The sequence below is a fragment of the Oncorhynchus kisutch genome, linkage group LG4, assembly GCF_002021735.2.
Source record: "Oncorhynchus kisutch isolate 150728-3 linkage group LG4, Okis_V2, whole genome shotgun sequence".
Lineage (NCBI taxonomy): Eukaryota > Metazoa > Chordata > Actinopteri > Salmoniformes > Salmonidae > Oncorhynchus > Oncorhynchus kisutch.
The window spans coordinates 3,188,335-3,203,425 of NC_034177.2; the positions used below are offsets into that span (position 1 = coordinate 3,188,335).

Genomic DNA, 15,091 nt, shown 5'->3' on the forward strand with positions numbered 1-15,091 from the left:
CCAATAACCATACCAGAAGAAAAACAGCACCCACTCAAGTCAATCAATCAAATGTATTGATAAAGCCCTTTTTAAATCAGTATATGTCACAGTACACAAACAGAAACCCAGCCTAAACCCCAAACAGCAAGCAATGCAGATGTAGAAGCATGGAGGCTAGGAAAAACTCCTTGGAAAGGCCAGGGAGAAACCTAGAGAGGAACCAGGCTCTGAGGGGTGGCCAGTCCTCTTCTGGCTGTGCCGGGTGGAGATTATAAAAGAACATGGCCAAGATGTTCAAATGTTCACAGTCAAATACCCTTATCATGCAATACCCACCAATTCAATACCCATCATTCAATACCAAGCCATTCAATACCCACCAATTCAATACCCACCAATTCAATACCCATCCATTCAATACCCATCATTCAATACCCATCATTCAATACCAAGCCATTCAATACCCATCATTCAATACCAAGCCATTCAATACCCATCATTCAATACCCATCATTCAATACCCATCATTCAATACCAAGTCATTCAATACCCATCATTCAATACCCATCATTCAATACCAAGTCATTCAATACCCATCATTCAATACCCATCATTCAATACCCATCATTCAATACCCATCATTCAATACCCATCATTCAATACCAAGTCATTCAATACCCATCATTCAATACCCATCATTCAATACCCATCATTCAATACCCATCATTCAATACCCATCATTCAATACCCATCATTCGATACCAAGCCATTCAATACCCATCATTCAATACCAAGCCATTCAATACCCATCATTCAATACCCATCATTCGATACCCATCATTCAATACCAAGCCATTCAATAACAAGCCATTCAATACCCATCATTCAATACCCATCATTCAATACCCATCATTCAATACCAAGCCATTCAATACCCATCATTCAATACCCATCATTCGATACCAAGCCATTCAATACCCATCATTCAATACCAAGCCATTCAATACCCATCATTCAATACCCATCATTCGATACCAAGCCATTCAATACCCATCATTCAATACCAAGCCATTCAATACCCATCATTCGATACCCATCATTCAATACCAAGCCATTCAATACCAAGCCATTCAATACCAAGCCATTCAATACCCATCATTCAATACCAAGCCATTCAATACCAAGCCATTCAATACCCATCATTCAATACCCATCATTCAATACCCATCATTCAATACCAAGTCATTCAATACCCATCATTCAATACCCATCATTCAATACCCATCATTCAATACCCATCATTCAATACCCATCCATTCAATACCCATCCATTCAATACCCATCATTCAATACCAAGCCATTCAATACCCATCATTCAATACCAAGCCATTCAATACCAAGCCATTCAATACCCATCAATCAATACCAAGCCATTCAATACCCATCATTCAATACCCATCATTCAATACCAAGCCATTCAATACCCATCATTCAATACCCATCATTCAATACCAAGCCATTCAATACCAAGTCATTCAATACCCATCATTCAATACCCACCAATTCAATACCCATCCATTCAATACCCATCATTCAATACCCATCATTCAATACCCATCATTCAATACCCATCCATTCAATACCCATCATTCAATACCCATCCATTCAATACCCATCATTCAATAACCATCATTCAATACCCATCATTCAATACCCATCATTCAATACCAAGCCATTCAATACCCATCATTCAATACCCATCATTCAATACCCATCATTCGATACCAAGCCATTCAATACCCATCATTCAATACCCATCATTCAATACCAAGCCATTCAATACCCATCATTCAATACCAAGCTGTTCAATACCCATTAATTCAATACCCATCATTCAATACCCATCATTCAATACCCATCATTCAATACCCATCATTCGATACCAAGCCATTCAATACCCATCATTCAATACCAAGCCATTCAATACCCATCATTCAATACCCATCATTCGATACCCATCATTCAATACCAAGCCATTCAATACCAAGCCATTCAATACCCATCATTCAATACCCATCATTCAATACCCATCATTCAATACCAAGCCATTCAATACCCATCATTCAATACCAAGCCATTCAATACCCATCATTCAATACCCATCATTCGATACCAAGCCATTCAATACCCATCATTCAATACCAAGCCATTCAATACCCATCATTCAATACCCATCATTCGATACCAAGCCATTCAATACCCATCATTCGATACCAAGCCATTCAATACCCATCATTCAATACCCATCATTCAATACCCATCATTCCATACCAAGCCATTCAATACCCATCATTCAATACCAAGCCATTCAATACCCATCATTCAATACCCATCATTCGATACCCATCATTCAATACCAAGCCATTCAATAACAAGCCATTCAATACCCATCATTCAATACCCATCATTCAATACCCATCATTCAATACCCATCATTCAATACCCATCATTCAATACCCATCATTCGATACCAAGCCATTCAATACCCATCATTCAATACCAAGCCATTCAATACCCATCATTCAATACCCATCATTCGATACCCATCATTCAATACCAAGCCATTCAATAACAAGCCATTCAATACCCATCATTCAATACCCATCATTCAATACCCATCATTCAATACCAAGCCATTCAATACCCATCATTCAATACCCATCATTCGATACCAAGCCATTCAATACCCATCATTCAATACCAAGCCATTCAATACCCATCATTCAATACCCATCATTCGATACCAAGCCATTCAATACCCATCATTCAATACCAAGCCATTCAATACCCATCATTCAATACCCATCATTCGATACCCATCATTCAATACCAAGCCATTCAATACCAAGCCATTCAATACCAAGCCATTCAATACCCATGATTCAATACCAAGCCATTCAATACCAAGCCATTCAATACCCATCATTCAATACCAAGCCATTCAATACCCATCATTCAATACCCATCATTCGATACCAAGACATTCAATACCCATCATTCAATACCAAGCCATTCAATACCCATCATTCAATACCCATCATTCGATACCAAGCCATTCAATACCCATCATTCGATACCAAGCCATTCAATACCCATCATTCAATACCCATCATTCAATACCCATCATTCGATACCAAGCCATTCAATACCCATCATTCAATACCAAGCCATTCAATACCCATCATTCAATACCCATCATTCGATACCCATCATTCAATACCAAGCCATTCAATACCAAGCCATTCAATACCCATCATTCAATACCCATCATTCAATACCAAGCCATTCAATACCCATCATTCAATACCAAGCCATTCAATACCCATCATTCAATACCCATCATTCGATACCAAGCCATTCAATACCCATCATTCAATACCAAGCCATTCAATACCCATCATTCAATACCCATCATTCAATACCCATCATTCGATACCCATCATTCGATACCCATCATTCAATACCAAGCCATTCAATAACAAGCCATTCAATACCCATCATTCAATACCCATCATTCAATACCCATCATTCAATACCAAGCCATTCAATACCCATCATTCAATACCCATCATTCGATACCAAGCCATTCAATACCCATCATTCAATACCAAGCCATTCAATACCCATCATTCAATACCCATCATTCAATACCAAGCCATTCAATACCCATCATTCAATACCCATCATTCAATACCCATCATTCAATACCAAGCCATTCAATACCCATCATTCAATACCAAGCCATTCAATACCCATCATTCAATACCCATCATTCAATACCCATCATTCAATACCCATCATTCAATACCAAGCCATTCAATACCAAGTCATTCAATACCCATCATTCAATACCAAGCCATTCAATACCCATCATTCAATACCCATCATTCGATACCAAGCCATTCAATACCCATCATTCAATACCAAGCCATTCAATACCCATCATTCAATACCCATCATTCGATACCAAGCCATTCAATACCCATCATTCAATACCAAGCCATTCAATACCCATCATTCAATACCCATCATTCGATACCCATCATTCAATACCAAGCCATTCAATACCAAGCCATTCAATACCAAGCCATTCAATACCCATCATTCAATACCAAGCCATTCAATACCAAGCCATTCAATACCCATCATTCAATACCAAGCCATTCAATACCCATCATTCAATACCCATCATTCGATACCAAGACATTCAATACCCATCATTCAATACCAAGCCATTCAATACCCATCATTCAATACCCATCATTCGATACCAAGCCATTCAATACCCATCATTCAATACCCATCATTCAATACCCATCATTCGATACCAAGCCATTCAATACCCATCATTCAATACCAAGCCATTCAATACCCATCATTCAATACCCATCATTCGATACCCATCATTCAATACCAAGCCATTCAATACCAAGCCATTCAATACCCATCATTCAATACCCATCATTCAATACCAAGCCATTCAATACCCATCATTCAATACCAAGCCATTCAATACCCATCATTCAATACCCATCATTCGATACCAAGCCATTCAATACCCATCATTCAATACCAAGCCATTCAATACCCATCATTCAATACCCATCATTCAATACCCATCATTCAATACCCATCATTCGATACCCATCATTCAATACCAAGCCATTCAATAACAAGCCATTCAATACCCATCATTCAATACCCATCATTCAATACCCATCATTCAATACCAAGCCATTCAATACCCATCATTCAATACCCATCATTCGATACCAAGCCATTCAATACCCATCATTCAATACCAAGCCATTCAATACCCATCATTCAATACCCATCATTCAATACCAAGCCATTCAATACCCATCATTCAATACCCATCATTCAATACCCATCATTCAATACCAAGCCATTCAATACCCATCATTCAATACCAAGCCATTCAATACCCATCATTCAATACCCATCATTCAATACCCATCATTCAATACCCATCATTCAATACCAAGCCATTCAATACCAAGTCATTCAATACCCATCAATTAAATCCCACATCTCATTAAAAAAACACGGGCATTAATATGGAGTTGGTCCCCCCCCTATAACAGCCTCCACTCTTCTGGGAAGGCTTTCCACTAGATGTTGGAATGTTGCTGCTATAACAGCCTCCACTCTTCTGGGAAGGCTTTCCACTAGATGTAGGAACATTGCTGCTATAACAGCCTCCACTCTTCTGGGAAGGCTTTCCACTAGATGTTGGAACATTGCTGCTATAACAGCCTCCACTCTTCTGGGAAGGCTTTCCACTAGATGTTGGAACATTGCTTTAATAACAGCCTCCACCCTTCTGGGAAGGCTTTCCACTAGATGTAGGAACATTGCTGCTATAACAGGCTCCACCCTTCTGGGAAGGCTTTCCACTAGATGTTGGAACATTGCTGCTATAACAGCCTCCACTCTTCTGGGAAGGCTTTCCACTAGATGTAGGAACATTGCTGCTATAACAGCCTCCACCCTTCTGGGAAGGCTTTCCACTAGATGTGGGAACATTGCTGCTATAACAGCCTCCAGTCTTCTGGGAAGGCTTTCCACTAGATGTGGGAACATTGCTGCTATAACAGCCTCCACTCTTCTGGGAAGGCTTTCCACTAGATGTAGGAACATTGCTGCTATAACAGCCTCCACCCTTCTGGGAAGGCTTTCCACTAGATGTGGGAACATTGCTGCTATAACAGCCTCCACTCTTCTGGGCAGGCTTTCCACTAGATGTTGGAACATTGCTGCTATAACAGCCTCCACTCTTCTGGGAAGGCTTTCCCCTAGATGTTGGAACATTACTGCTATAACAGCCTCCACTCTTCTGGGAAGGCTTTCCACTAGATGTTGGAATGTTGCTGCTATAACAGCCTCCACTCTTCTGGGAAGGATTCCACTAGATGTAGGAACATTGCTGCTATAACAGCCTCCACCCTTCTGGGAAGGCTTTCTACTAGATGTTGGAACATTGCTGCTATAACAGCCTCCACTCTTCTGGGAAGGCTTTCCACTAGATGTTGGAACATTACTGCTATAACAGCCTCCACTCTTCTGGGAAGGCTTTCCACTAGATGTTGGAATGTTGCTGCTATTACAGCCTCCACTCTTCTGGGAAGGCTTTCCACTAGATGTAGGAACATTGCTGCTATAACAGCCTCCACCCTTCTGGGAAGGCTTTCCACTAGATGTTGGAACATTGCTGCTATAACAGCCTCTACTCTTCTGGGAAGGCTTTCCACTAGATGTTGGAACATTGCTGCTATAACAGCCTCCACTCTTCTGGGAAGGCTTTCCACTAGATGTTGGAACATTGCTGCAGGGACTTGCTTCCATTCAGCCACAAGAGCATTAGTGAGGTTGGGCACTGAAGTTGGGCGATAAGGCCTGGCTCGCAGTCAGCTTTCCAATTCATCCCAAAGGTGTTTGTATCAGGTATCAAGGTAAGACCCAGATGCAGACCGTGTTGAAGTAGCGATGTTTAATACAGCAACAGGGGCAAAGGAATAGGACGGCAGGCAGGCTCACGGTCAGGCAGAGTGAACAGGCGGATGGGTACAGGGTCAGGACAGGCAGAGTGAACAGGCGGATGGGTACAGGGTCAGGACAGGCAAGGTTTAAAAACCAGGAGGACGAGAAGAGAGAGAGACTGGGGAAAAGCAGGAGCTGACACAAAAACGCTGATCTTGACAAAAAAGACAAACTGGCAACAGACAAACAGAGAACACAGGTATAAATACACAGGGGATAATGGGGAAGATGGGTGACACCTGGAGGGGGGTGGAGACAATCACAAAGACAGGTGAAAGAGGTCAGGGTGTGACAGTTTGATGGGGTTGAGGTCAGGGCTCTGTGCAGACCAGTCAAGTTCTTCCACCCTGATCTCAACAAACCATTTCTGTATGGACCTCGCTTTGTGCACGGGGGCTGAAACAGGAAAGGGCCATCCTCAAACTGTTGACACAAAGTCGTCTGGAATGTCATTGTCACTGTAGCGTTGAAATATCGCTTCACTGGAACTAAGGGGCCTGGCCCTAACCATGAAAATCAGCCCCAGACCATTATTCCTCCTCCACCAAACTTTACACTATGCATTGGGGCAGGTAGTGCTCTGCTGGCATCCGCCAAACCCAGATTCGTCCGTCGGACTGCCAGAGAGTGAAGCGTGATTCATCACTCCAGAGAATGTGTTTCCCCTGCCTCAGAGTCCAATGGCGGCGAGAGGCGAGCTTTACATCACTCCAGCCAACACTTGGCATTGTGCATGGTGATCTTAGGCTTGTGTGCGGCTGCTCTGCTATGGAAACCCATTTCATGAAGCTCCCGACGAACAGTTCTTGTGCTGACGTTGCTTCCAGAGGCAGTTTGGTACTCGATAGTGAATGATGCAAATGTGGACAGTCGATTTTTAAGCGCTACACGTTTCAGCACTCAGCGGTGCCGATCTTTGAGCTGGTGTGGCCTACCACTTCACAGCTGAGCCGTTGTTGCTCCTAGACGTTTCCATTTCACAATAACAGCACTTACAGTTGACCAGGGCAGCTCCTGCAGGGCAGAAATTTGACGAACTGACTTGTTGGAAAAGTGGCATCCTATGACGTTGCTACGGTGAAAGTCACTGAGATCTTCAGTAAGGACATTTTACTGACAATGTTTGTCTATGGAGATTGCATGGCGGTGTGATCTAGTATATATAGTGTATCTGTATTCCCAGTCATGTGAAATCCATAGATTAGGGCCTGATTAATACATTTCAATTGACTGATATCCTTATATGAACTTTAACTCAGTAAAATCTTTGAAATTGTTGTCCACATACTTTTGTCTATATAGTCTATAAATCAGACTGTGATATACTGTTGGCGTAGCAAGGATTACTGACTGACTGACTGACTGACTGACTGTCAGTAAGAGGATCTATGAAACAGATACAACTAGACAGGCTAATAAAAGAACTCGCTCCGAGTACCTGATTATCAAAGGTGTGTGAAACGCTACGAACATTTCCCCTCAGGGGGTCAAGCCCTGTGTAAGGATGCACGCCAAATGGCACTCTCTATTGCCTATTTAGCCATAGGGGCCCTGATCAAAAGTAGTGCACTATAGTAGGGAGTAGGGTGCAATTTGGAACACACTCAGTCAGTCAACCAGTCAGAGGGGAGCAGCAGACCCTGAAGCAGGGTAACATGCCTGGGATAAAATAATGCCAGTGGACATGAGACATGACGGTTGACACAGTCAGGCAAACAGTCCGAGGGGAGCAGCAGGCCCTGAAGAAGGGTAACAGCAGGCCCTGAATAAAGGTAACATCAGGCCCTGAAGAAGGGTAACATCAGGCCCTGAAGAAGGGTAACATCAGGCCCTGAATAAGGGTAACATCAGGCCCTAAAGAAGGGTAACAGCAGGCCCTGGAGCAGGGTAACATCAGGTCCTGAAGAATGGTAACAGCAGGCCCTGAAGAAGGGTAACATCAGGCCCTAAAGAATGGTAACATCAGGCCCTAAAGAAGGGTAACATCAGGCCCTAAAGAAGGGTAACAGCAGGCCCTAAAGAAGGGTAACATCAGGCCCTAAAGAAGGGTAACATCAGGCCCTGGAGCAGGGTAACATCAGGCCCTGGAGCAGGGTAACATCAGGCCCTGAAGAATGGTAACATCAGGCCCTGAAGAATGGTAACATCAGGCCCTGAAGAATGGTAACATCAGGCCCTGAAGAATGGTTAACGGCAGGCCCTGAAGAATGGTAACATCAGGCCCTGAAGAATGGTAACATCAGGCCCTGAAGAATGGTAACAGCAGGCCCTGAAGAATGGTTAACGGCAGGCCCTGAAGAATGGTAACAGCAGGCCCTGAAGAATGGTAACAGCAGGCCCTGAAGAATGGTTAACGGCAGGCCCTAAATAATGGTTAACGGCAGGCCCTGAAGAATGGTTAACGGCAGGCCCTGAAGAATGGTAACATACATGGGGACATGAGATGTGAAGTACGAGGGGACCAGCTCCAGAGAGGGGCTATAGGAGGGAGAGTGAAGTACAGCGGTAATGTACCTGGCTGTTTAATACAGAGGTAATGTACCTGGTTGTTTAGTACAGAGGTAATGTACCTGGCTGTTTAATATAGAGGTAATGTACATGTTAATGTACCTGGCTGTTCAGTACAGAGGTAATGTACCTGTTAATGTACCTGGCTGTTTAATACAGAGGTAATGTACCTGGCTGTTCAGTACAGTGGTAATGTACCTGGCTGTTCAGTACAGAGGTACTGTACCTGGCTGTTTAATACAAAGGTAATGTACCTGTTAATGTACCTGGCTGTTGAATACAGAGGTAATGTACCTGTTAATGTACCCGGCTGTTGAATACAGAGGTAATGTACCTGTTAATGTACCTGGCTGTTGAATACAGAGGTAATGTACCTGGCTGTTTAATATAGAGGTAATGTACCTGGCTGTTCAGTACAGAGGTAATGTACCTGGCTGTTGAATACAGAGGTAATGTACCTGTTAATGTATCTGGCTGTTGAATACAGAGGTAATGTACCTGTTAATGTACCTGGCTGTTGAATACAGAGGTAATGTACCTGGCTGTTTAATATAGAGGTAATGTACCTGGCTGTTTAATATAGAGGTAATGTACCTGGCTGTTGAATACAGAGGTAATGTACCTGGTTGTTTCAGGTTACTAGACTTACCTGTATAAATATATTTCATAAAAATGATCATACCTGATATTCTCTGTCCATGGGTGGAGGTGGTGGGAAAGAGATGGAGGACGAGAGGCCTCCGTCTTCAGCAGGAGGAGGTGGTGGGGGATAGTCCCCTAAAAACACACAGATACCAACACAGTCATATACACCTCTTACAAAGTGGTATTGAAATAGATTTGAATTGTGATGTTTTTTGTAATTGATCTCCACAAATACTCCACAAAATACTCCGCAAATACTCCACAAAATACCCAATAAAATACTCCACAAATACCCCACAAATACTCCACAAATACTCCACAAAATACCCAATAAAATACTCCACAAATACCCCACAAATACTCCACAAATACTCCACAAATACTCCACAAAATACCCAATAAAATACCCAATAAAATACTCCACAAATACTCCACAAATACTCCACAAATACTCCACAAATACTCCACAAATACTCCACAAATACTCCACAAATACTCCACAATGCCAAAGAGAAAATAAATACATATTTACAAATTAATAAACATTTGATAACTAAACTATGTGCATAATAACAGGGTTTTTAATGACTACCTCTTCCTCTGTCCCCCATACCTACATCTGTCTACCTCTTCCTCTGTCCCCCATACCTACATCTGTCTACCTCTTCCTCTGTCCCCCATACCTACATCTGTCTACCTCTTTCTCTGTCCCCCATACCTACATCTGTCTACCTCTTCCTCTGTCCCCCATACCTACATCTGTCTACCTCTTCCTCTGTCCCCCATACCTACATCTGTCTACCTCTTCCTCTGTCCCCCATACCTACATCTGTCAGTTCCCTCCAGTCAAGTATTGAATTTCAAGCACAGATTCAACTACAAAAACCAGGGAGCTTTTCGAAAGCCTCATAAAAGAAGGGCATTGATTGGTAGATGGGTTTTGATAACAAATCAGACATTGAATATCTCTTTAAGCGTGGTCAAGTTAATAATTATACTGTGGATGATGTATTAAACCACCCAGACACAACAAAGATACAGTCAACCTTCTGAACTGAGTGGCAGGACAGGAAGGAAACTGCTCAGGGATTTCACCATGAGGCCATTGGTGATTTTAAAACGGCTACAGAGTTTAACGGCTGTGATAGAAGAAAAATGAGGATGGATCAACATAGTAGTGACTCCACAATACTAACCTAAATGACAGAGTGAACAGAAGAATACAAATACACAGAATAAATATATTCCAAAACCTGCTTCCTGTTTGCAATAAGACACTAAAGTAATATTGCAACATAACACGACAAAGGAATCCACATTTTGGCCTAAAAAAGCCTTTGTGTTTGGGGCAAATCCAAAACACATCACTGGGTAAAAGCCTGTCTTCCCAGTACCAGGTCATGCCGTTTGGTCTCACCAACGCCGCCGTGGTAAACGATGTGCTCTGGGACATGCTTAAACCCTTTTGTGTTCGTCTACCTTAACGACATCCTCTCCGTCCGTCCCCCCCCTCGTTCTACCCAAGAACATGTTCTCCATGTCAGACAAGTCCTTGTGGTCGACAAAACCTTTGTGGACCTGAATCATCGGTTCACAACATCACCCCCGTCCTCATCCATCCAGACACGTCCCGTCATTTTCTGGTTGAGGTTTGATGCTTATGATGTTGGAGTTGGGGGGGGCATCCTGTCTCAGCGATCTGACGAGAAACAGAAGCTTGATCCCTGTGCCTTCCTGTCTATCGTCTCAATCCTGCAGAGAGGAACTATGGCAACCGAGAACTCCTGAGGGTCAAGATGGCGTTGGAAGAGTGGAGGCACTGGCTGGAAGGACCAGAACAGCCATTCCTGGTTTGGACCGACCATAAAAATGTGGAATATCTCCGTTCAGCCAAGTGCCTTAACTCCAGGCAGGCCCGGTGGGCTTTGTTATTTACCAGATTCAATTTCACCATTTCCTACCACCCAGGGTCCAAAAATGTGAAGCCTGACACCCTCAGTCTCCGAAACCATTCTCCTTACCTCCTGCCTCTTCTCTGTCAAACCCTCAGTCTCCGAAACCATTCTCCTTACCTCCTGCCTCTTCTCTGTCAAACCCTCTGTCTCCGAAACCATTCTCCCTACCTCCTGCCTCTCCTCTGTCAAACCCTCTGTCTCCGAAACCATTCTCCCTACCTCCTGCCTCTCCTCTGTCAAACCCTCAGTCTCCGAAACCATTCTCCTTACCTCCTGCCTCTTCTCTGTCAAACCCTCTGTCTCTGCTGTCTCTGAAACCATTCTCCCTACCTCCTGCCTATACAGTTCCGCGGTCAAACCCTCAGTCTCCGAAACCATTCTCCTGCCTTGCGGCTTCAGCGGGTTGGGGTATTGAAACCTTGGTTTCAACCTGAACCTGAAGGGGTCCGGCTAAGTGGTTGTTTGTTCCTAACTTAGTCACGCCCTGATGTGTTTCACCTGTCACTCTGCTGGTCTCCACCCCCCTCCAGGTGTCTCTTATTATCCCCGGTGTATTTATCCCTGTTTTTCCTGTCTCTCTGTGACAGTTAGTCTTGTTTGTCAAGACAACCAGCGTTTTTGTGTCTCAGCTCCTGCTTTTTCCAGTCTCTCTTTTCTTGCCCTCCTGGGTTTTGACCCTTGCCTGTCCTGACTCTGAGCCCGCCTGCCTGAACCACTCTGCCTGTCCTGACTCTGAGCCCGCCTGCCTGAACCACTCTGCCTGCCTCTGACCTCGAGCCTGCCTATCGCCTGGTACTGTTTGGACTCTGAGCCCGCCTGCCTGAAGCACTCTGCCTGCCTCTGTCCTCGAGCCTGCCTATCGCCTGGTACTGTTTGGACTCTGAGCCTGCCTGCCTGAACCACTCAGCCTGCCTCTGACCTCGAGCCTGCCTATCGCCTGGTACTGTTTGGACTCTGAGCCCGCCTGCCTGAACCACTCTGCCTGCCCTGACCTCGAGCCTGCCTATCGCCTGGTACTGTTTGGACTCTGAGCCCGCCTGCCTGAACCACTCAGCCTGTCCTGACTCTGAGCCCGCCTGCCTGAACCACTCAGCCTGCCCTGACCTCGAGTCTGCCTATCGCTTGGTACTGTTTGGACTCTGACCTGGTTTATGAACACTCTGCCTGTTCTGACCTCGAGCCTGCCTATCGCCTGGTACTGTTTGGACTCTGAGCCCGCCTGCCTGAACCACTCAGCCTGTCCTGACTCTGAGCCCGCCTGCCTGAACCACTCAGCCTGCCCTGACCTCGAGTCTGCCTATCGCCTGGTACTGTTTGGACTCTGAGCCCGCCTGCCTGAACCACTCAGCCTGCCCTGACCTCGAGCCTGCCTATCGCCTGGTACTGTTTGGACTCTGAGCCCGCCTGCCTGAACCACTCAGCCTGCCCTGACCTCGAGCCTACCTATCACCTGGTACTGTTTGGACTCTGACCTGGTTGATGAACTCTCGCCTGTCCCTGACCTGCCTTTTGCCTACCGCTTTTTGGTGTAATAAATATCAGAGCTTAACCATCCGCCTCCTGTGTCTGCATTTGGGTCTCGCCTTGTGCCCTTATACAGGGGGTGAATACTGATTTAATTAAAATATATGTGTTTAATTTATTTATTTTTTAAAAATCAATCATTTTTCTTCCACTTTGACAATACAGAGTATTATGGATCACTGACAAAACAAATCCACCTATGTTACACAATAAAATGTGAAGACATCCAAGCAGTGTGAATACCTATGTTATCCACTGTAGAAGTGTTCCAAATGGCACCCTATTCCCTGTATAGTGCACTATATTTGATCCGGGCCCATATTAGTACACCATGTAGGGAATAGGGTGCTATTTGGGACTCCCTAATGGGAAAATCACACCAACAGTAAGAAAATGAACTATTAAATATGATAGAATCAAATACAGCTGACCGAGACAAAATAAACCTCTGAGTCTATTAGTTATCATGTACAAAGAAAACTCTGATTATAATCTACATACAGAATATGTCTGTGTGTGTTTTATAGGTCTTAGTTAGAGAGAGACAGAGAGAGAGAGAGAGAGAGAGGGAAAGAGAGAGGGAAAGATAGAGAAAGGAGAGAGAGAGAGAGAGAGGGAAAGAGAGAGAGAGAGAGAGAGAGAGAGAGAGAGAGAGATGGGAGAGAAAGGAGAGAGAGAGAGAGAGGGAGAAAGGAGAGAGAGAAAGGAGAGCGAGAGAGAGGAGAGAGAGAGAAAGGAGAGAGAGAGAGAAAGAGAGAGAGAAAGGAGAGAAAGGAGAGAGAGAGAGGAGAGAGAAAGAGATGAGAGAGAAAGGAGAGAGAGAAAGAGGAGAGAGAGAGAAAGGAGAGAGAAAGGAGAGAGAGAAAGAGGAGAGAGAGAGAAAGGAGAGAGAGAGAGGGAGAGAGAGGGAGGAGAGAGAAAGAGAGGAGAGAAGAGAGAGAAAGGAGAGAGAGAGAAAGAGAAGAGAAAGAGAGAGAAAGAGAGAGAAAGAGAGAGAGAGAGAAAGAGTAGAGAAAGAGAGAGAAAGGAGAGAGAGGAGAGAGAGAGAGAGAGAGAGAGAGAGAGAGAGAGAGAGAGAGAGAGAAAGAGAGAGAGAGAAAGAGAAGAGAAAGAGAGAGAAAGGAGAGAGAGGAGAGAGAGAAAGAGAGAGAGAGAAAGAGAAGAGAAAGAGAGAGAAAGGAGAGAGAGGAGAGAGAGAGAAAGAGAGAGAGAGAAAGAGAAGAGAAAGAGAGAGAAAGGAGAGAGAGGAGAGAGAGAGAGCTTGATAGCGAGAGACACTAATCACCAACATACATAATTGCAAACACTTCAGTCTAACTAAGGGCCTCTAATCTGGAGTTTGCTGTGATGTGTTGTCATTGAGACTGAAGATGTCAACTCTGTGTTGCCTTATCTCTGCCAGGAGAATCAAGCCAAACGAAGACAACTTGTAAAGTGTTCACTAATCCAAGGATTCATCCAGCCACATGTTCCAGCCAGGATAAGTAGTAACACGCAAAATTAGATTTCTAGTTGTCTGCTCCACTCCGTGAAGGACTTGCGCATTTGAAGACTCAGGACTTGAGATTGAATCACTTGACTGTGTACTTCTAAGCAGACATGAGATTTGCAAATTAAAAGCTTTGATGAGTCCTGTTCAGAAATTCAATTAACTTTATTTTCCCGTTCCTGCTTTTTATCTGTTTTCATTACAATCTAATTGATGTTATCAATGTAGCTTATACGGAGTCCTGCTGACCAAATTAATGAAGGTTGTTGTTGAGCTTCAATAAAACAAAACACAGTGAAACTGTTATTATAAAACGGATCACATGTCTGTGTGCTGCGCAATCCAACGTTGTTTCTTGAAATGTTAA

General features: G+C 43.8%; 1 protein-coding gene across 3 annotated transcripts in view; it reads right to left on the reverse strand.

Moving 5' to 3' along the window:
- The window catches only part of lpp (LIM domain containing preferred translocation partner in lipoma), a 392,743-nt gene that overhangs the window by 216,865 nt on the left and 160,787 nt on the right, over nt 1-15,091 (reverse strand). For all 3 annotated transcript variants that reach the window (XM_031822309.1, XM_031822310.1, XM_031822311.1), the window contains one exon: nt 9,794-9,888. In XM_031822309.1, coding sequence (XP_031678169.1) covers nt 9,794-9,888 — 95 coding nt within the window. The remainder of the gene's footprint in view (nt 1-9,793; nt 9,889-15,091) is intronic.